At 41.5% G+C, this 22,559-nt stretch overlaps 1 protein-coding gene across 1 annotated transcript; it reads right to left on the bottom strand.

Moving 5' to 3' along the window:
- Positions 1-4,722: 4,722 nt before the first annotated feature.
- LOC120020580 (dual specificity mitogen-activated protein kinase kinase 2-like) lies at positions 4,723-13,593 on the bottom strand. Its single transcript, XM_038964284.1, has 13 exons — positions 13,573-13,593; positions 11,587-11,714; positions 11,268-11,478; positions 7,939-7,995; positions 7,687-7,776; positions 7,436-7,513; positions 7,266-7,317; positions 7,041-7,165; positions 6,745-6,958; positions 6,610-6,662; positions 6,388-6,449; positions 5,179-5,224; positions 4,723-5,049 (listed from the first exon to the last, which is right to left on the bottom strand). The coding sequence occupies exons 1-13, from the start codon at positions 13,591-13,593 to the stop codon at positions 4,939-4,941; spliced, it is 1,248 nt and encodes a 415-aa protein (XP_038820212.1). The 3' UTR covers positions 4,723-4,938.
- Positions 13,594-22,559: the final 8,966 nt, after the last annotated feature.

Raw genomic sequence — 22,559 nt, 5'->3', positions numbered from 1 at the left:
CTCATAGCCCCCCTCCTCTCTACGTTCTAGAATTACCCCACCACACAAACGTGTGCACACACACACAGACTTACATACAAAAACCTGCACACACTCTGCTAGAATCTGAGCTCTTTAAGCTTTAGACTTATCCCCAACACACGCATACACACACGCTCAAGCGTGAGTGTACACACAAAACCTACACAATCAACATCCTTAGCACATAGCTAAGGTGGGCTGTGGGGAATTTGTTGACTCTACTGAAGTGGCCTTTGAAGGGATATGATAGATTAGTGTCTAAAAACAATTGTATGGTCAGGTTTGCTGTTTTCCCTCTTGGTAAACTGGTCCTAGATCTGTGCTTGAGGACAACTTCTACCCTGAGCGCCTCTGAATTGCTATACTTCCCCCTAGTGGTATCATGAGTGTTTTACCACAATGTAGCAAACAGTTGCAAAAATATTGCTACCGAAACAAGAGTTTATTTTACAAATTCAGGTAGGTCCCTCCCCGTTTCATTCCTAGTTAATACACCCCAGGGTACCGGTAGTTCATATCATGCCATGAAAGACAATCCCTTTAGAATTTGCTTTCAATAGTTTTATAGAAAATAAGGAGACTGTGTTCTGTTGTGACAATACATAACATTTATTGACAATTATGACATGAAAACAAAGTTTTTGATGTTTTTGACATGGTACAAAACATCCATAGTTTTAAACCATTGTTGAGAAGAAATACACAAAGAGAAGCAAAGAAAGCAGCGAAAGGCCCTCGACCCCCCCCAGGACACAAACGCACTTATTTTATGGCAGATCCATGCCCTGCTGTATACATGCTTTTATATACACTAAGTGTACAAAACATGAAGAACTCATGCTCTTTCCATGACAGACTGACCAGGTGAATCCAGGTGAAAGCTATGATCCCTTACTGATGTCACTTGTTAAATCCACTTTAAATCAGTGTAGATGACGTTTCAAGTACCTTGGTGTTCACATCACCAATAAACTATCATGGTCCAAACTCACCAAGAAAGTAATGAAGAGAGCACGACAACGCCTTTTCCCCTTCAGGAGACTGAAAAGATTTGGCATATGTCCCCCGATCCTAAAAAAGTTCTACAGCTGCACCATCGAGAGCCTCCTGACCGCTTGCAACACCGCCTGGTATGGCGACTTCTCGGCAACCGACTGTAAGGCGCTATAGAGGGTAGTGCATACAGCCCAGTACATCACTGGGGCCAAGCTTCCTGCCTCCAGGACCTATATACTAATCGATGTCAGAGGAAGGCCCAAAAAATTGTCAAAGACTCCAGTCATCCAAGTCATAGACTGTGCACTCTGCTACCACACGGCAAGCGGTACCGGAGCACCAAGTCTAGGTCCAAAAGTCTCCTTAACAGCTTCAACTCCCAAGCCATAAGACTGCTGAACAATTAATCAAATGGTCACCCGGACTATTTGCATTGACACCCCCCACCTTTGTTTTACACTGCTGCTGCTCACTGTTTATTATCTATGCATAGTCACTTTACCCAACCTACATGTACAAATGACCTCGACTAAGCTGTACCCCCACACATTGACTCGGTACCGGTACCCCCTGTATATAGCCTCATTATTGTTATTTTGTGTTACTTAAAAAAAAAAAAAAAACTTTATTTAGTAAATATTTTCTTAAATCTATTTTCTTAAAACTGAATTGTTGGTTAAGGGCTTGTAAGTAAGCATTTCACGGTAAGGTTGTATTGTTGTATTCAGCGCATGTGACAAATACAATTTGATTGATTTGAAGGGGAGGTGACAGGTTAAAGAAGGATTTTTAAACCTTGAGACATGGATAGTGTATGTGTGGCATTCAGAGTGTGAATGGCAATGACAAAAGATTTGAGAGCCTTTGAACAGGGTATGGTAATAAGTGTCAGATGCATCGGTTTGTGTTAAGAACTGCAACGCTGCTGGGTTTTTCACACTCAACAGTTTTCTATGTGTATCAAGAATGGTCCACCACCCAAAGGACATCTAGCCAACTTGACACAACAGTGGGAAGCACTGGAGTCAACATGGGCCAGCATCCTTGTAGAGACCATGCCGCAACGAATTGATGCTGTTCTGAGTGCAAAAGGTGGGGCAGCTCAATATTAGGAAGGTGTTCTTAATGTTTCGTACATTCAAGTGTATATTACGACAGTGTTTCCCAACTCCAGTCATCGAGTACCCACAACCCTCAATGAATTGAATCAGGTGAGTTTGTCCGGCGTTACAACAAACATGTGTGCTGTTGGGGGTACTTGAGGACAGGTGTTGGGAAACAGTGTATTAGCAGATATAGATATAAATTACTCTGGTTAAGGTGTGTTCATCTCCCAACACAGGTCAGGCATGCATCTCTCCTACAGCCAAAGGGATGGAGGGAGACTGGCCAGGACACAGACACTAGGGCTGCATCTCAATAGTCTAAATGGCATCCTCTTCTAGTATAATTTCCTTTAACGTCACTGATGTGAAAGAACTGGACAGGATGCGACACACCCACAGTTGCATCATCAGTGCAGTATTTCAGTGTCATCCCACATCTCATTGACACAAACACTACGCTCTCATATAATCATCTGCCGAAAGAGAAAAATAAAAACTGATGTACAGTATGCAAATAAGCTTAACATAGCTGAATATCAGAGGAGGCTGGTTGGAGGAGCTATAGGAGGACGGGCTCATTCTATTGGGTGGAATGAAATAAATAGAACAGTCAAACAGAACGAAGTCAAACGTGGTTTCCATATGTTTATTACCGTTCCAATTATTCTATTCCAGACATTACAATGAGCCTGTCCTCCTATAGCTCCCCCCACCAGCCTCCTCTGCTGAATATGCATACAGAGAGATATGTATTGACGTACATTGTATGTCTACACGAGTAACTCCTAATCATGATTGTAACAATACCTATGGCCTGGCAAAAAGACCAGTGTCATACACTGCAGCTGTGGCCCATGATGTTTGGGTTATTGCTTGGAGAGTGATTGATACATGTAATTGAAAAGCAAAAGATGATCTTGGGAAAATAGATGAGGTGCAGATGTGTTTACATGCTCAGGAAGCTGAAATAGGTCTCGCTTAGTTTGTGACGTCAAGTATCCCGAAAGAGTATATTTCTGCATAACCTCTGTTCAAAAGGGTTCTGGTGTTACAGCAACGCAAAACAGTGGCTTCAGAAAGTACCCACCCCTTGCCTTTTTCCACATTGTGTTACAAAGTGGGATTAAAATTGATCTGTCATTCTTTGTCAATGATCTACACAAAACACTGATGTCAAAGTGGAAGAAATGCTTTTTTTTGTTGAGTATTCAACTCCGAGTCAATACAATTGTCACCTTTGGCAGCATTTACAGCTGTGAGTCTTTCTGGGCAAGTCTTAAGAGCTTTGCACAATATTTTCCCATTATAAAAAAAAAAAAGAAAAAAAAAGAAATAGGTTGATCATGAGACAGCTATGAATCTTGCCATAGATTTAAGCTGATTCAAGTCACAACTAGGACACCCAGGAACATGCAATGTCATCTTGGTAAGCAGCTCGTGTAGATTTGGCCGTGTGTTTTAGGTTACTGTCCTGCTGAAAGGTGAATTTGTCTCAGTTTGAAAGCAGACTGAACCAGGTTTTCCTTTAGGATTTGTACCTGCTTAGCTATATTCCGTTTCTTTTTAGCCTTAAAATAATAATCTAGTCCTTGCCAACAAGCATACCCATATACAGCCACCACCATGCTTGAAAATATGGAGAGGTACTCAGTGATGTGGTTTCCCTCAAATAACACTTTGTACTCAACACAAGTACATTTCTTCACCACTTTAGCAATATTACTTCAGTGCCTCACTGCAAATAGGATGCATGTTTGGAATTATTTTAAATTCTGTAAAGGCTTTTCTTTTCACTCATTTATGTTAAGCCATCCTCAGTTATCTTCAATCACCGTTTTAAAAAGCACCATTGGCCTCATGGTGAAATTCCTCTCCAGCAACTGATTTAGGAAGGGCGCCTGTATCTTTGAAGTGACTGGATGTATTGATATACCATCCAAAGTGTAAAAATTCATAACTGCACCATGCTCACCGAGTTATTTAATGTCAGCTTTAATTTTTACCCATCTACCAATAGGTGCCCTTCTTTGCAAACCGTAGGAAAACCTCCCTGGTCTCTGGTTGAAATTCACTGCTCAACTGAGGGACCTTACAGATAATTGTAAAAATCATGGTCCACAGTATAGCAGTGAGTCCATGCACCTTATTAAGCACATTCACACCTGAACTTTAGGCTTGCCATAAATAAAAAATGGATTGAAAACTTCAGTAAAGACTTTTCAGCTTTTAATACATTGAGAAACAATTCCACTGACATTATGGGGTATTTTGATCAGTGACAAATTAGATCAGTGACAAATCTAAACTTAAATTCCATTTTAAATTCAGGCTGTAACAAAATGTGGACCAAGTCCAGGGATGTGAATATTTTCTGAAGGCACTGTAGATACATGTCAAAACCAAAACTTTGTGCCAACTGTGAAGATTGTGAGTTAAGAGTTCAGCGCCTGAGTCTGTATACATCTAAAGCATCTACCTCGGACCAGGTCTATTTTACACCTTAGGTCTGCTCGTCCAGGGTAATGAAGCTCCCTGATGCCACACTGTTGATACTGCAGACTACAACAGCCAGACCGCTTTGACGGTCTGATAGGGGAATCTGACAGAGTGAGGGGTTGCCCTAACCACACCATTGAAGCAATGTTAAGGTTGTAACTTTGGGCTTGTTTCTGACAGAGGAGAGTGACTGACAAGGGCCAGTTCATACCAGGATCACCTGAGAGGAAAGGTGGCTGACAAGGAAAGTGTTTTTGTATACATGTGGTTGTAGAGGCTGCTTGTGTATCCACAGGCCACTGCATATGTGTGTGTGTGTCTAGTCTGCAGTGCTTGGGGGAGTGCTGGGTTGGTTCAGCCCAATGGTTTTACAGAGCCAGCCAGCAAAGTCCACCTCCTCTACCTCAGCGCGCTTGATAAACGTGTGGCTCTGAAACAAAGGGATACATGGCTCAGTACAAAACTACATCTGTGGCATCAGCATGCATAGTAAAATATCTAACCAGTCCAATTCTGGTTATTATAAGTCAGGCAGTTGATAAGAAAGCACAAAACTCACCATCAGCATATCCAGGTCAGCCCGGTCTGTTGGGTTCTTGATGAGACTGAAGATGCACAAGAAAGTCACAGTAGTCATAGATCTAACAAAGCAGTGAGATCTAATGACTTTAATGCTGAGGACCACTTTGGAAACAAGTGTTTGACTTTACTCGTACCCATATACACCGGTTGAAAATTGCAGATTTGGGCCCTGATGTGCGCCTAAAATTGGAACAGTGCCTGTACAGGAACATGCTATAAATGACAGAACTCAGGCTCTGCACTTCAGTGCTGTAGAGGTTTGGCTGACAGCCTTTAAGGAGTCACCCCCATCTAATTGGGCAACTTTTGAACAATGTTCTGTTGTCCGAGTGAGGGAAATGCTGTAAATTAAGACCGTATTTTGAAAGATGAGACGTTGAGGATTACTATCTTTGATGTCACGCAAGCAGGCCAAACACCCAAGTCCAAATGTGCACTTGCCATTTATTCCTGTATCAAACTCATGTCATACAGTATCAACGTTGACCGGCACCATCTTTGATATACAGTGGTAAGATGACGTGTCATACCCTGGGTGGTTCTGAACAGTATGAGCCTGTTCGTCTATTGTAAAGAAAACTCGCTGTGGAACACACACGCATGACTCATGCGCACCAAAGTTACCATTGGTTTCTCTGAATTGCCTTGCGGAAGCACAAAACTGTATTTTATAACTTATATATAACTAGCTGTGAACACTTGAGGTTTGTGGCCACTTGGAGACACAAGTTAGTCCTCTTTCAAACCCTTGCAAAAATTTTTTAAATAAAATATTCATACATGTTGCATCTACCCCACATATTCTTGTCATATTACTGAATTTATCCAGAGTATTTTCAGACTTTGTTATCAGCAAATCTGCCAAAAAGTACAATAAAATGTAAGATGCACAAAATCAAGTGTAGTGTTTGGATTCAGTCTTGTCAGGTGAACCGTTGTCCTCAACTTACCTAATAACGGGCCGATACTCTCCACTGTTCCCTTTCAATTGCTACCATGCTTATGCATTTCATATTTCTGAAACAAACATTTCAATTACACCCCATCCCGATAGGCCAATTCCCTCGAGTGTAAAGGGTTAAGCGTCATCCTCTGGGAATTTATTGTATATCTTGTTGTATACGTTTTTACCCAAATAAATCAAGACATTGTATTCTTTAAATCATGCAGACCGAGGGAGACTTACCATCTAGTCACAAAGTCACGGAAATCAGAAGTGAATACTCCATGGGGCAGTTCAGGGGGAGGCTGGAACAAGATAATCAGAATATAAAACGCCCATCTATACACTATGCCTTGGATATAGATTTGGTCATAGAGTTGGTCATATCTTAGTACCAAACAGCCTAATACAATAATTTGTATTATTCTATGGCAATGAGGGGGTGGTATCCTCAGCAGTGCTCACCTCGTTGACAATGTAGTCCAGCAGCTCAAAGATGGCCATCACAGGACCATGGCCTGCAAGACAGTGAAACATTACTGAGATCAATTGTACAAATAAGTTCATTCTAACCATCTGGAGGAGATACTCTGTTCTCACTGCTGGCAGGTCTGCCCCCGGGGGGTTTGGGTGAGGTGCTGCTGTGCATGACTCCCTCGGCCCCATCCATGATGGGCCGGCCGAAGATGGTCTCCAGCTCCTTGGCGTCAGGAGGGGGGATGGGGTACCGGCCGATAGACAGCTCCACCAGAGACAGGCCCATACTCCACAGGTCAGACTGAACAGAGTAGTGGGTGCCCTGCAATCGCTCCGGCTGTTGGTTAGAGACAAATAAATGGATTACACAGAGAGACAGAGACAGAGACAGAGACACAGAGACAGACAGGTGTACACACCGACATGTAGGAGCGTGTTCCCACAAAGGAGTTGGCCATGGAGTCTATGAGCTGTCCACTCACACCAAAGTCACACAACTTTATCTCCCCACGAGAGTTCACCAGGATGTTAGAGGGCTTCACATCTGGGGGAGGGATGGGATGTCAGTGAGTGTGGGCAACTACATACAAGACAGACAAAGGCAGATCTGTAAATCAAACTGCATAACATAAATCAACGTGTACCTCTGTGCATGATCTGGTGTTTTTCTCGTATATAGGCTAACCCTCTGAGAACCTGTGAGGATAAAATGTTTTGGGGTAAGTCTCTTAAAATAAAATAAAAATGGCACTGGAAAGCTAGCCATCTGACTGGCACCATCTTTAGGCTATGTAGCTGGTTTTCTGGTACTCACCGCAATGCTGACTTTCCCTAGGATCTCCTCAGGGATCCTCTTGGCCTCCTTCAGCACCTGGTCCAGGGAGCCCCCATCCTGTAGGGAGAGAGGAGAGCCACTCACAACCACCACACTGCCATACGTCAACAGTAGGGCAAGGTCTGAGTCTACCTGCATTACATTTGCAACTTACCCATCTCCCCCAAAATATTTCCCTTGCTCTTGAAAGGCACTCAACCCCGACTCCATCCCCCCCCCCCCATTCTCACCATGTGTTCCATGCAGATGCTGATTTCTCCGTCGCTGTAGAAGGCCCCGTAGAAACTAACGATGTAGGGCGAGTTTAACTCATGTAGCAACTGAGGGAGACAGAGCCGGGGGGGGGGGGGGGTTACCAACAGGGGAATAGCCTTAGCTCAAATTTGACAATTATTGATATCCCTAACAGTGAATAAAACATTTCACATTGTGGAGTACTACATTTTTGTACATTTGAAGTTAAATCACAACAAAAGCAGCACCTGTAGCTCTCTGACGATCTTGTTTCTGATGGCTGGCTTGATCTCCAGATGGATCAGCTAAGGACAGGGAGGAGGGATGAATACAACACACAAAATCTAAACAGCTTTGTCACATCACTAGTAGCCATTAGTAGGCTATGCTGGTTTTGAATCAAAATGGCTGTCTAATTGTTTTATTGTAACAGTGTTGCTTCAGTCCCTCTCCTTGGCCCAACCTGGGCTTGAACCAGTCACCCAAGCAGCATCATTACCCATCCCTCCACATAAGCCACAGCCCTTGCAGGGGAAGGGAAACTACTACTTAAGTCCCAGAGCGAGCATGAAACACTAACTAGCCAGCCATTTCACACTGATTACACTAGCATGAGAGATGTCCAGTCTGAGAAATAATTAAAATATCCAACCCCTATACTCTAAATACACAAGGATCAGACAGGTGTAAGCAATATGATAAGCTACAGGCAATTCCATGGAGACTCACTCACTTTAAAACATATTTCAAACAAAAGCCATTGATTTCAGTTGAACAAAACCATAAACATTATGCACAAGGACTACTATAACATACACATGTACTGGAAAAGCTGTACACATGCAAAGTTTGGTAACAGAATTACTGTAAAAGACACTGTCAAAGGTTAAACTGAGTTAGCTTTTACAGTAGTTCTGTTAACCTGATGAGGATAGAGGGTGCTATTTACACTTGGGGAAAATCGTGCCCAATTTAAACGGCCTCGTACTCTATTCTTGCTCGTACAATATGCATATTATTATTACTATTGGATAGAAAACACTCTAGTTTCTAAAACCGTTTGAATTTTGTCTGTGAGTAAAACAGAACTCATTTGGCAGCACACTTTCTGACCAGGAAGTGGAAAGTTTGAAAATGATGCTCTGTTCAAGGGGCATAAATGGGCATGATACGTATGAGTATACATGCACGTCATACACCTTCCCCTAGATGTCAAGAGGAAGTGAAAGAAGAAAGGAAGTGTTTCTTGGTCTGAGGTGGAATAAATCATCTTGGCACGACGAGTCATCCATTTTTTTTTCTGGAGAGCGTGAACATGGACCTGGAATTGCCTTCTGAAAAGCCGTCGTTATAGGCGAATACTATCTCCGGCTTTGATTTTATTTGATACATGTCACAATATCATCGTAAAGTATGTTCTCAATATAGTTAATAGAATATTGAATTTTTTTCGGGACGTTAGGCGTGTTGCGTTCTGTGTTTGTTGACGATGGGGAGCTTCGCGCCACTTGGCCAGTGTGCTTGCTAAATCAAGAGGGAAAAACTATGTTCTAAATCCAAACAACGACTGTTCTGGACAAAGAACCCCTTGTCCAACATTCTGATGGAAGATCACCAAAAGTAGGACCCATTTTGTGATGCTATTTCATATATGTGTCGAACTGTGTACTAGTAGTTTTGCGCCCAGGTTTTGGCCACTCTCCTCGCTATAACATAAGCCTTATGTCGTAATGAAGATATTTTTAGAATTCTAACACTGCGATTGCATTAAGAACTAGTGTTACTATCATTTCCTATACAACATGTATTTTTTTGTAATGTTTATGAATTGCTATTTGGTCAGAATAGGTGAGAGTCTAATAGAAATATCCGCACATTCTGGGAAATAGAAGCTACGTTAGCATAATGGATAACCACTGATTTCAGCTCTAAATATGCACATTTTTGAACAAAACATAAGTGTATGTATAACCTGATGTTATAGGACTGTCATCTGAGGAAGGTTTATGAAGGTTAGTGAAAATTAATATCTTTTGCTGGTTTATTCGCTAACGCTAACGTGCCTATTGCTATCGCTAACGTGCCTTGATGAATGAATGCGGAAGTGTGGTAGGCTATTGTAGTAAGCTAATATAATGCTATATTGTGTTTGCTGTAAAACACTTAAAAAAATCTGAAATATTGGCTGGATTCACAAGATGCTTGTCTCATTTGCTGTACACGATGCATTTTTCAGAAATGTTTTATGATGAGTATTTAGTTATTCCACATTGGTCTCTATAATTACTCTGGCTGCTTCGGTGCTATTTGTGACGGTAGCTGTGATGGTAGCTGCAATGTAAAACTGATTTATACCTCAAATATGCACATTTTTCGAACAAAACATAGATTTATTGTGTAACATGTTATAAGACTCATCTGATGAAGTTGTTTCTTGGTTAGTTCTGTGCATGCTACCTGTGCTGTGAAAAATGTCTGTCCTTTGTATTTGGTGGTGAGCTAACATAAATATACGTGCTGTTTTCGCTGTAAAACATTTAAAAAAAAAAATCGGACATATTGACTGGATTCACAAGATGTGTATCTTTCATTTGCTGTATTGGACTTGTTAATGTGTGAAAGTTAAATATTTCTAAAAAATATTTTTTGAATTTCGCGCTCTGCCTCTTCAGTGGAATGTGGGAGGAGTTCCGCTAGCGGAACGCCTCGGCCAAACAGGTTAACAAACTTTGCATCTGTACAGTTTACAGAATTTGTTACAGTAGTCCTTGTGCATAGAGTAAATGTTCGTATGTACTGCATACATTTTTCAAAGTAGTCATTGTGCATGGAGTTGTATGGTTTGTTAACTTTGAAATCAGTTGTTTGGCATACATTTTAAAATGAAAAATCAGTCTCAGGTGCAACTCCACGGTAACGGAGTTATGCCATCTAAACCACTGGTTGTCCAAGTGGACTTCCCCTCAATCTGATAACATTCTTAGATCTGGAAGGATTGGGAGAGCGTCACACTTGGTCCCATTCAGACAATTGTGAACTCAGTGGGTTGCTTATTTTTTGTGTGCATTGAGTACACGCCAAAGGAACTCAGACCACTCAAGAGCCCCCGAAGCGAACCAAAACTGACATCGAGAGGTGGTATGAGTTCATTTCCCTTTTTTAGGGCAATGTGTTCAAAGCTCCCCAGGTTCGCTTGTCATTATTCCCACAGCAACAGTTTCCCCTGCCATAACTACTCACATTGGAACCAAAACAGAGATGTGAAAGTTTGCCAAAAACGTTATAAAAAGTGCTGTTTTTGGATATTGATTAGCGAGTCAACAAAGAAATTCCAAAATGTCTGGAGGGTTTTGCTTATTTGTTTGCAATATGTGAACTATAGGCTAAGAGAGCTTCAAACTGTTTACTTGAATAGTGTGATTAGACATTTGGTGAGAATCAGTGATTTAGCCATTTTTTTTAACCCATGGTTCAATTTAAAGAGAACAGATCAGTTATTTTTAAGAATACTATGTGAAACCACCCTAAGAAAGTGGGGGGTCGACTTCATACTGGCAACGGCATTCACGCCACTCACTTTTCTGGCCATGACCAGGCCCGAGGGTTTGTGGCACACCTTGTTGACCACGCCTCCGTTGCCAGTGCCCAGCTCACGGATGCGGTGGAAGTCATCGTCTTTCAGCTCGCCCACTTTGGCTTTCTGGGTAAGGAAAGCCTCCAAGTGCTTCTTCTGCTGCTCATCTAGATCCAACTCTTCCAGCTTCTTCTGTAGAGCCTCCAGATTAGCCCTGAGGGGGAGGGATGAGGATGAATTAGCTCACGGTTAAGACTTTGAAAGTAGAGGGGGACTTGAAGTGCATCTGTTGAACAGTAGCCAGCTGGCTAAGCAATTACACTTAGAGGCAGCAGTGATGGTCATAGAGGTGGACAATCCCTCACCACCAGTGGGAGTGATGTTTAGGGGCACTGGTCTTTTTGGGGTCCATGTTTTGGAAAATAATTTGATCGCTAAGTAAAGCTGCTCCTAAACAGCGTAAAACTTACTGATCCCAAATTGCCGTCTGCAGATCAAACAATCCAGAAAGCCAACTGACTGCCTAGCTATCAAACTAGCCTGTGCATCTATCAAATCAAAACAGGTGACAAGGTGGTTACCTAGCTAAGCTGTCTGTTATCTGGTCTAATTCACCAAGCTAATTTGTTGACTTAAGATGGCTGGATAAATTAGCTGATTTTTGGCATACAGGCACTAGCTAGCAATCAACTGGCTAGCAAGCTAACATTATGGTAACAAAACAATAACTAGTAAGAAAAGTAACGTCAGCTAACTGTTGTAAATAATTTTCCAAATCGGGGGTAAAAAAAAAAAAAAAAACGTCAGCTAGCAACATCAAATGTATTTGGACCACAGGCACATTTTTATACCAAATGCCTTTAGCTAACTAGCCAACAACCCCACTGTGGTCCTCGCCAAAACAGTCTAGGCCTAGCAGAACGTCCAGAAGGTGAGGACTGTAGGAACCAATAAATTACTGTTCCTGCCGGGTGTTCTGTACACCGAATGGCAAAATTTGGCCAGGGTTGCCAGGTCCAAATAAAACACAATTGTCACTTAACCTGCTCAAAAAGGTCTAAAAAGTAGCAGTTGCTACATTTATACAATAAACACTTTCTACTTAACTTTATTGCGCTAATTAAGGATTATGTAATGACGTTAGAAGCAAAAATTCAGCTCAATACTTCTTGCAGACGATTGAATGTTGCGAGAAAATAATTCGCCCTTAATTAAAACCTCTTGGCGCACGGATCCCTTTAACGGGATCATTTTCGTAAACCGCTGAATTGCAGAGTGCCAAATAAAATAAATACCTATAAATATTTATTTTCATGAAATCACAAGTGAAATACCAAAACACAGCGTAGCTTGTTAATCCACCTATCGTGTCAGATTTTGAAAATATGCTTTACAGCGAAAGCAATCCAAGCGTTTGTGTGAGTTTATCGATCACTAGACAAAACATTACGAACAGCTAGCAGCAATGTAGATTGTCACGAAAGTCAGAAAAGCAATAAAATGAATCGCTTACCTTTGATGATCTTCGGATGTTTGCACTCACGAGACTCCCAGGTAAACAATAAATGTTCCTTTTGTTCAATAAATATTATTTTTATATCCAAAAACCGCCATTTGGTTGGTGCATTATGTTCAGAAATCAACAGGCTCGAGCGGTCATGAAGGGCAGACAAATTCCAAATAGTATCTGTAAAGTTCGTAGAAACATGTCAAACGTTTTTTTATGATCAATCCTCAGGTTGTTAACAAATAATCAATAATATTTCAACCGGACGGTAAACTATTCAATAAAAGAGAAAGAAAATGTTGAGCTACAACTGTCGCACGCATGAACTAATCGAAGGACATTCCACTATCCACTGACCCGTTTTAATAAATCGCTTACTTTTCAGAAAAAAAGCTTGAAACTATGTCTAAAGACTGTTCACACCCTGAGGAAGCCATAGGAAAAGGGATCTGGTTGATATCCCTTTAAATGAAGGAAAGGTAGGCAATGGAAAAGGGATTTTTCAAAATTAGAGGCACTTCCGGGTTGGATTTCTTCAGGTTTGCTTGCAAAATCAGTTCTGTTATACACAGACAATATTTTGACAGTTTTGGAAACTTTAGTGTTTTCTATCCTAATCTGTCAATTACATGCATATTCTAGCATCTGGGCCTGAGAAATAGTCAGCTTACAATAGGAACGTTATTTTTTCCAAACATAAAAATTCTGCCCCCTAGCTTCAAGAGGCACAATGGGTTATGGTACATGGCCAATATACTGTACCAGGGCTAAGGGCTGCTCTTAAGTACGATGTAACAGTGCCTGGATACAGCCGTTAGCCATGGTTTATCAGCCATATACCACAAACCATGGGGTGGGTGCCTTATTGCTGTTCAGTGGTGACCCGTCATTCAGGGCACGTGAGGCAGTGTCACATCAAACAAGGTAAAAAAAATAGATATATCAATGACTTAATAAAGCCTCCATACAAACATGGGTCTCTTTGCTTTCTTGAGGAAGGCAATGCCAAAATGTAGGTGTTCCAGCCTAGCTCAATTCTTTGTTGTGGGGCAGCCAGAGGAAAACAGTAGGGGTTGATAATGTTCTGTAGTTGTGCCGTGATTGGCTCAGTTCACTCATGGGGACACTACATCACTGCCAAATCTAAGAGTAGAGCTCAAATTCAAGCCCCTTGGGTGTTGCCATAGAGTTACATTAAAAGGTGCCCATCCAAGGCTCAAGGTCATTGGCCACAGATAAAATTACATCAAATATCTACAGTAGCTTTGATTGATTATGTCAGTCATGAATCAAGTTGACAATCTACTAGCAAATCTTTTAATCCTCATCATGAGAAAAGAAATTATAGATAACATGTCGGTGCTCAGCCATAAAAATTACACCATTTGGAAATCGCATGTTCAACAATGAGTGGTTTAAAAAGGAATCAGTGGTTAACTGCAAGCATTGCAAAGCAATCACTAGCTTGCTATTCAGTGGCGTGTGTGTGGTCCCAATTCTCAGTTTAAAGGTTATTTTCCTAGATTAAAATTATAAACATTGGCCATGCTGTCAATCCAGCATGATTTCTACCGTGGTCAAAACTCAGAGCTGGGAAATCTGACTTCAGTGAGTTCAAGACAACTGGGAAACACAAAAAAATAAACAAGCTCCGACTGGGTAAATATGTTTTGAACGGTCATTGAACTCAGAATTGTAAGTATTGAGCACGGGCCTCTTTCTAGAGCTACAACCTGAAGAGCCATCTCAGACTGGCCAATAATATATTTTAAAAAACGATTAAGATGGGCAAGACAGACACTGGACAGAGGAAGGTTTGAAAAAAAAATAAAAAAGTGTTATGGACAAACAATCTAAGTTTGAGGTGTTCGGAGCAAAGAACATTCGTGAGACGCAGAAATAAACAAGTGCTTGACGCCATCTGTCATGCATGGCGGAGGCAATGTGATGATCTGGGGGTGCTTTGGTGGTAGTGGGAGATTTGTACAGGGTAAAATGGATCTTGAAGGAGGAAGGCTAACACCATACCCTATAGACGTCGCTTAATTGGAGCCAATTTTCCCCTACAACAGGACAATGATCCAAAGCACAGCGCCAAACTATGCAATAACTATTTAGGGAAGAAGCAGTCAGCTGGTATTCGGTCTATAATGAGTGGCCAGCACAGTCACCAGATCTCAACCCTATTGAGCTGCTGTGGGACCAGCTTGACTGTATGGTACGTATGAAGTGCCCATCAAGCCAAGCCAACTTGTGGGAGGTGCTTCAGGAAGCATGGGGTGATCTCTTCCAATTACCTCAACAAATTGACAACTAGAAAGGCAAAGGTCTGCAAGGCTGTAATTGCTACAAATGGAGGATTTTTTGACGAAAGCCAAGTTAAGGAGACTATTATTCAATTAAAAATATTTATAACCATGCCAATGTCTTCACTATATTTCCTATTCATTTTGCAACTCATTTCATGCATGTTCATGGAAAACAAGGACATTAAGTGACCAAACTTTTGAACGGTAGTGTGAGAATGCCGTTTATTGACTAAAACTCCCTCTTCAACTGGATCCTGGACTTCCTGACAGGCTGCCCCCAGGTGGTTAGAGTTGGCAAAAGCACATCTACCATGCAGAACCCCTCAGGGGTGCGTGCTTAGTCCCCTCCTGTACTACCACTATTGCGTGGCCAAGCACAACACCACCATTAAGTTTGCTGATGACAGTGGTAGGCCCGATAACCAACAACGATGACAGCCTATAGGGAGGTCAGACCTGGCAGTGTGGTGCCAGGACAACAACCTCTCCCTCAACACAAGCAAGACAAAGGAGATGATTGTGGACTACAGGAAAAGGAGGGCCAAACAGGCCCCCATTAACATTGACGGGGCAGTAGTGGAGCGGGTTGAGAGTGTCAAGTTCCTTGGTGTCCACATCACTAACAAACTATCATGGTCCAAACACACCAAAAGTCGTGAAGCGGGCACGACAAACCCCCCCCCCCCCTCAGGAGACTGAAAAGATTTGCCATGGGTCCTCAAAGTTCTACAGCTGCACCATCACAGCATCCTGACCGGTTGCATCACCACCTGGTATAGCAACTGCTCGGCATCCGACCATAAAGCACTACAGAGGGTAGTGCGTACGGCCCAGGACATCACTGTGGCCAAGCTTCCTGCCATCCAGGACACACACAGCAGTATCAAAGGCCACCCAAAAAATTGTCAAAGACTCCAGTCACCCAACTCAGACTTCTGCTACCACACGGCAAGCGGTACTGGAGTGCCAAGTCTAGGTCCAGAAGGCGCCTTCACAGCTTCAACTCCCAAGCCATAAGCCTGCTGAACAATGAAGCAAATGGCCACCTGGATGATTTACAAATACAATTTGATTTGACATCCGCACTGAGCTAAAGGCTAAAGCTGCCACTTTCAAGGAGCGGGACACTAATCCGGACGCTTTAAAGAAATCCCGCTACGACCACTGAAGAACCATCAAACAGGCAAAGCGTCAATACAGGACTAACATAGAATCCTACTGCGCCAGCTCTGACACTCAATGGGTCTGTAGTGAATATCAATAAGAAATTAATATGGTCCACACACATGCACTGTTGTGCCCTCTAAACAATTGCCCCCCCTCCCCTCAGGATGCTGACAAGATTTGGCCTGGGCTTTTAGAGCGTCAACATTTCTACAGCTGCACCATTGATACCATCTTGACTGGCTGCATCGCTGCCTGGTACAGCAACTGCAAGGCACCCGGCAGCAAGACGCTACAGAGGGTGGTGAGTACGGCCCTGTACATCACTGGAACTGAGCTCACTGCCATCCAGGACCTCTATACCAGGCGGTGTCAGAGGAAAGCCCCAAAAATTGTTAAGAACTCCAACTACCCAAGCCATAGACTGTTCTCTGCTACCGCATGGCAAGCGGTATCAGTGCAGCAAGTCTGGAACCAACAGGACCCTGAACTGCTTCTACCGCAAGGCATAAGACTGCTAAATAGCTACTTGCATTGACCCATTTTAGCACTCACTCTCCACACACACACACGCTACTACCTATCATCTATCCTGTTGCCTAGTCACTTTACCCATACCTATATGTACATAGCTACCTCAATTACTTAACTTCTTGTCAATAGGGGGAGCTGTTAGAACTATGTCTTCTTGACGTTCCCAAATTAAACTGCCTCGTACTCAATTCTTGCTCGTACAATATGCATATTATTATTACTATTGGACTCTAGTTTCTAAAACCGTTTGAATTATGTCTGTGCGTGAAACAGAACTGGACTTAGAGCAATTTCCCTATGTGGAGTTGAGAATGCAGAATTTTCCAACCTGTTCTCAGACCTGTGTATAACTCTGCCTGTCTTCTATTGGTTGAGATGCACTGCATACGCCTTCCCCTGGGTGTCAGCGAATAGAGGGCCTTGAAATGGAGTCTCTAGGCAGATCCGAAAGTCTATAAATTGATTGGAATCAAAGTGTCCCCTCTTGATTCTTCGCTCTGACGCAGGGAGGACCTTGGCATGTCGTTTTAGAAGCTCCTGTTTTAGCTCCTAGATATATCCGGCTCTGTTTTTATTCGATATAGGCTTTAAAGACATCATAATCTTGTTATTTTAAACCGAGTTATATCAGTTTATGTCAGTATATTGCGATTTTCGGGTATTTCATTTTCTGGCGTTGTAGGAAGTTGGGTCTCTCTCTCGCATGCTATTGTTTACTGCTAATTGCAACGTGGAAGATTACTTTCTCCAACCCAGCAACGATTCTTTTGGACAAAGGACACCTATCCCAAGATTCTGATGAGAGGTCATCAAAAAGTAAGAACTATTTATGCTGATAATTCATTGTTCTGTTGAAAAAAGTCAAATGCATAAGACGCCATTACTTGCAGTGTAGCCTTGCTTTATCGCACGCTGTATTGCGCAGTAACGTTAATTTTAAAAATGTAATTCAGCGATTGCATTAAGAACTAATTTGTCTTTCAATTGCTGTCCAACCTGTATTTTTTTAGTCAAGTTTATGAATAGTTTGATAAGAATAGGTGCCTTTCCAAGATGGCGCCGGACAGATTGCTTGAGGATTTGGACACTATTCTCATTGTATAAGCACGGTTTGTGCCGCTAAATATGCACATTTTCGAACAAACTCTATATGCATTGTGTAATATGATGTTACAGGACTGTCATATGAAGAATTCTGAGAAGGTTAGTGAAAAAATTAATATATTTTGGTGGTTTATACGTTATCGCTATTTTTGCCTTGAATCAATGCTGGTGTGATGTTTGCTATTGTGGTAAGCTAATATAACGCTATATTGTGTTTTCGCTGTAAAACACTTAAATCTGAAATATTGTCTGGATTCACAAGATCTGTGTCTTTCAATTGCTGTACGCTGTGTATTTTTAAGAAATGTTTTATGATGAGTAATTAGGTAATACACGATGGTCTCTGTAGTTATTCTAGTCGCTTTGGTGAGAGTTGTGATAGTGGCTGCAATGGTAAACTATGATTTATACCTGAAATATGCACATTTTTCTAACAAAACATATGCTATACAATAAATATGTTATCAGACTGTCATCTGATGAAGTTGTTTCTTGGTTAGTGGCTATTTATATCTTTATTTGGTCGAATTTGTGATAGCTACTGATGGAGTAAAAAAAGTGGTGTCTTTTGCTAACGTGGTTAGCTAATAGATTTACATATGGTGTCTTCCCTGTAAAACATTTTAAAAATCAGAAATGATGTCTGGATTCACAAGATGTGTATCTTTCATCTGGTGTCTTGGACTTGTGATTTAATGATATTTAGATGCTAGTATTTACTTGTGATGCTATGCTAGGCTATGCTAGTAGCTTTTCTACTGATGGGGGTGCTCCCGGATCCGGGTTTGGGAGGTGTTAGAGGTTAACAGGACCCAAAGGGCTGACATTTTGGTTGTCTATCCTTACTAAGGCTTAAATTCAGCGATGACGTAGTGTCCATGAGTGACAAAACACTGAGCCAATCACGGCGCAATGCTCCTATTTCGCTGGCTCGCTCCACCGAAAGCACTAAGCTAGGCTGCATTTTGGAGCTGCCTTAATTAAGAAATACATTTATTGCAAAAAATGTGGGGCTCTGCCCCACACCTGCATTGAATGATGGCTCTACTGATCATAAACCCAAGACATGCTAACCTCTCACCATTACAGTAACAGGGGAAGTTATATTTCTGCATCTGTAACTCATTTTTCTGGGAAATTATACCACTGAAAAGGGCACTTGAGACTGGTAGGGCAAAGGGGCATGTGCTCTGCATAGGGAGAGCCCTATCTGTGAAAGCCTAGTGAAATTAATTTCCATGTGTCCATCGGTGCTTGGGGATAACATATAAAATAGAAAGGTTAACCCAAGAACCTAGCAGTGTTATTAAAAGTCTTATTGAAACATTTGGTAAAAGTCTTTAAAAAAAAACTCAGTAGCCTATCATTTGTTCTCAGAGTGTTAATAAAACCTCCCAGGAAAACTTAAGGAACCATAGCAAAATGTTATGAGAACCTCCTTGCAACCTATAAATGAATGTTCCCAGAACATGCAACATTTTCACTTCTGTTCTCAGAAGGTTAAAAAAACATTTCATTTTAACAGTTAGGAAAGGTATGGCTTCATTGCCACAACCAATGTTCCCACAACTTCCAAGGAAACAAGATGTGCTAGCTGGGTGCTAGCTGGGTTCTGCCTTGTCAAAATCATATGGCACACGACATCACTAACTTTGACCATAAAAATGTCTATAGAAGTTATCATGAACTGGTAAGTGGAGGTCAACCACTAACACATATTACAATGACTGTAGATAAATTAGTACCATGGTTCAATGTCTCATTTATGACCTACTGTGTGATAATCTGGATTTGACCATCCATGGTGTCCAGAAGCAGAAGACAGGCCAGCAGAGAAGAGGCTGATTATCCCCAAAAAAAGTATGTATGGCAGGATTGTGTTGTAAACTCCTGAAAACAGAAAGATCAAGTTGATTACAGATGTAGGATCTTAAATTTGAGCCAGTTTGCTATAGCAGGAAAATAATCCTGCAGAAACAGGAATGTGACTTATTAGTGCCTTCAAAAAGTATTCATAACCCTTGACTTATCCAACATTTTGTGTGCCTTAATTCAAAATGGATTAAATAAAACATTTCTACACACAATACCATAAGTGAAAACATGATTTGAAATTTATTGACAATGAAATACAAAAATCTAATTTACAAAAAGTATTCACACCAATGAGTCAATACTTTGTATAAGCACCTTTGGCAGTGATTACAGCTTTGAGTTGTCTTAGGTATGTCTATCAGCTTTGCACATCTGGATTTGGGAGATTTCTCCCATTCTTCGTTGCAGATTCTCAATCTGTTAAACTAGATGCGCTACAGTGAACGGCAATCTTCAAGTCTTTCCACAGATTTACAATGGGATTCAAGTCTGGGCTTTGACTGGGCCCCTCAAGAACTCACATTCTTGTTTTGAAGCCATGCCAGCATTGCTTTGGCTGCATGCTTGGAGTCTTTGCTCTGTTGGAACATAAATCTTCACCCCAGTCTAAGGTAGTTTGCAGTCTGAAACAGGTGGCTTGTATTTGGCTTCGTTCTTTGTTCCCTCTATCCTTACCAGTCTCCCAGTTCCTGCCTCTGAAGAGCATCCCACATACCATGATGCCACCACCACCATGCTTCAAAGTAGGGATGATGTTAGCTGGGTGATGAGCTGTGCCTGGTTCTCAAGACATAGCACTTTGTATTCAGGCCAGTTTCATTTTTGTCTCTTCAGACCACAGAATATTTTTTTACTTACACTGTCTTTAACATGCCTTTTTGCAAACTCCAGGCATGCGGCCACGTGCCTTTTACTCATGAATAGCTACCATCTGGCCACTCTCCCATAAAGCCCAGACCGGTGATGTGCGGAGACATCCTTTTCGCAGGTTTACCCATCTCAGCCAAGAAACTTCATAGTTCTGTCTGAGTGGTCATTGGGTTCTTGGTCACCTCCCTGACCAAGGTCCTTCTTGCCCGGTTTCTCAGTTTGGGTTGGACAGCAAGCTATAGGCAGTCTGAGTAGTTCCACATTTGTTCAATTTTCCAATGATGGGGACCACTGTGCTGTTGGGAACATTTAACACTCTAGAAATTGTTTTACATCCTTACCCAGATACATCCCTCATCACAATTCTATCTCAGAAATCTACTTACAGTTCCTCAGACTTCATGGTCTAGTTTCCTCTCTGACATGCACTGTCAACTGTGGGACCTTATAAAGACAGGTGTGTTTCTTTCTAAATCATGTCCAAACAATTTAATTGGCCACAGGTGGACTCCAATCAAGTTGTAACGGCATCTCAAGGATAATTAAAAGGAAATGGATGCACCCAAGCTCAATTTGGAGTGTCATAGCAAAGGTTTTTGATTTGAGTCTTACTGGGGTCCGACTCATAACGAAAAATACCTTACAGACCAAAAAACTTTAATTTACATACATTAACATTAGGTGTGTGTGTGCATCTATCAGTTACATACAAGTCAGTACATACACACAACAAGTAGGTCACATGGGGGAAAGCTGTTGTGCCATGAAGTGTTGCTTTTTATATGTAAATGAAATATTTCTGAATTGAATTTTCAATATATTTGCAAAACTTTCTATAAACATGTTTTCACTTTGTCATTATGGGGTATTGTGTGTAGATGGGTGAGAAACATGTAATACATTCTGAATTCAGGCTGTAACACAACAAAATGTGAAACAAGTCAAGGGGTATGAATACTTTCTGAAGACACTATGTGGATTATAATTAATGGACATTGTTGTAAGCGTTGATACATTTTTTTAAGGGAAAATGAAGACTAAAATTTCAAAGTGGAAATTACAAACTTCAGAAGCCTTTTTAAACCTCAAATACACTACACGTTTTACATTTCTTGCATTGCAGTACAGTTCTCCAACAGGGAGATCAAATTAAGATCCTACATATGTATATTCAATCATAAACATCGTAGATCTGGGTTCATGCATATTTTACTGAATAAAAATATAAACACAACCTGCAAAAATGTCAACGTTTTTACTGAGTCACAGTTCATTGAAGGAAATAAGTCAATTGAAATAAATGAATTAGGGCCTAAACCTATGGATTTCACATGGCAGCCATGGGTGGGCCTTGGAGGCCATAGGCCCCCCCCACTTGGCAGTCAGACCCACCCACTGGAGAGCCAGGCCCAGCTACTCTGAAATATTTTTTTCTCCACAAAAGGGCTTTATTACAGACATAAATACTCCTCAGCATGATGATCCCGCAGGTAAAGAAGCCGGATGTGGTCCTGGGCTAGCGTGGTTACAAGTGGGCTGTGGTTGTGAGGCAGGTTGCACGTACTGCCAAATTCTCTAAAACAACATTGGAGGCAGCTTATGGTAGAGAAATTAACATTAAATTCTCTGGCAAAAGCTCTGGTGGACATTCCTGCAGTCAGCATGCCAATTGCACGCTCCTTCAAAACATGAGACATCTGTGGCATTGTGTTCTGTGACAAAACTGCACATTTTAAAGTGGCCTTTCATTGTCTCCAGCACAAGGTGCACCTGTGTAATGATCATGCTGTTTAATCAGCTTATTGATATGCCACACCTGTCAGGTGGATGGATTATCTTGGCAAAGGAGAAATGCTCATTAACAGGTGTAGAAACACATTTCTGCACAAAATTTGAGAGAAATAAGCTTTTTGTGCATATGGAACATTTCTG

This window comes from Salvelinus namaycush, chromosome 25, assembly GCF_016432855.1.
Source record: "Salvelinus namaycush isolate Seneca chromosome 25, SaNama_1.0, whole genome shotgun sequence".
Taxonomy (NCBI): domain Eukaryota; kingdom Metazoa; phylum Chordata; class Actinopteri; order Salmoniformes; family Salmonidae; genus Salvelinus; species Salvelinus namaycush.
This window is presented reverse-complemented; position numbering and strand designations above follow the sequence as displayed.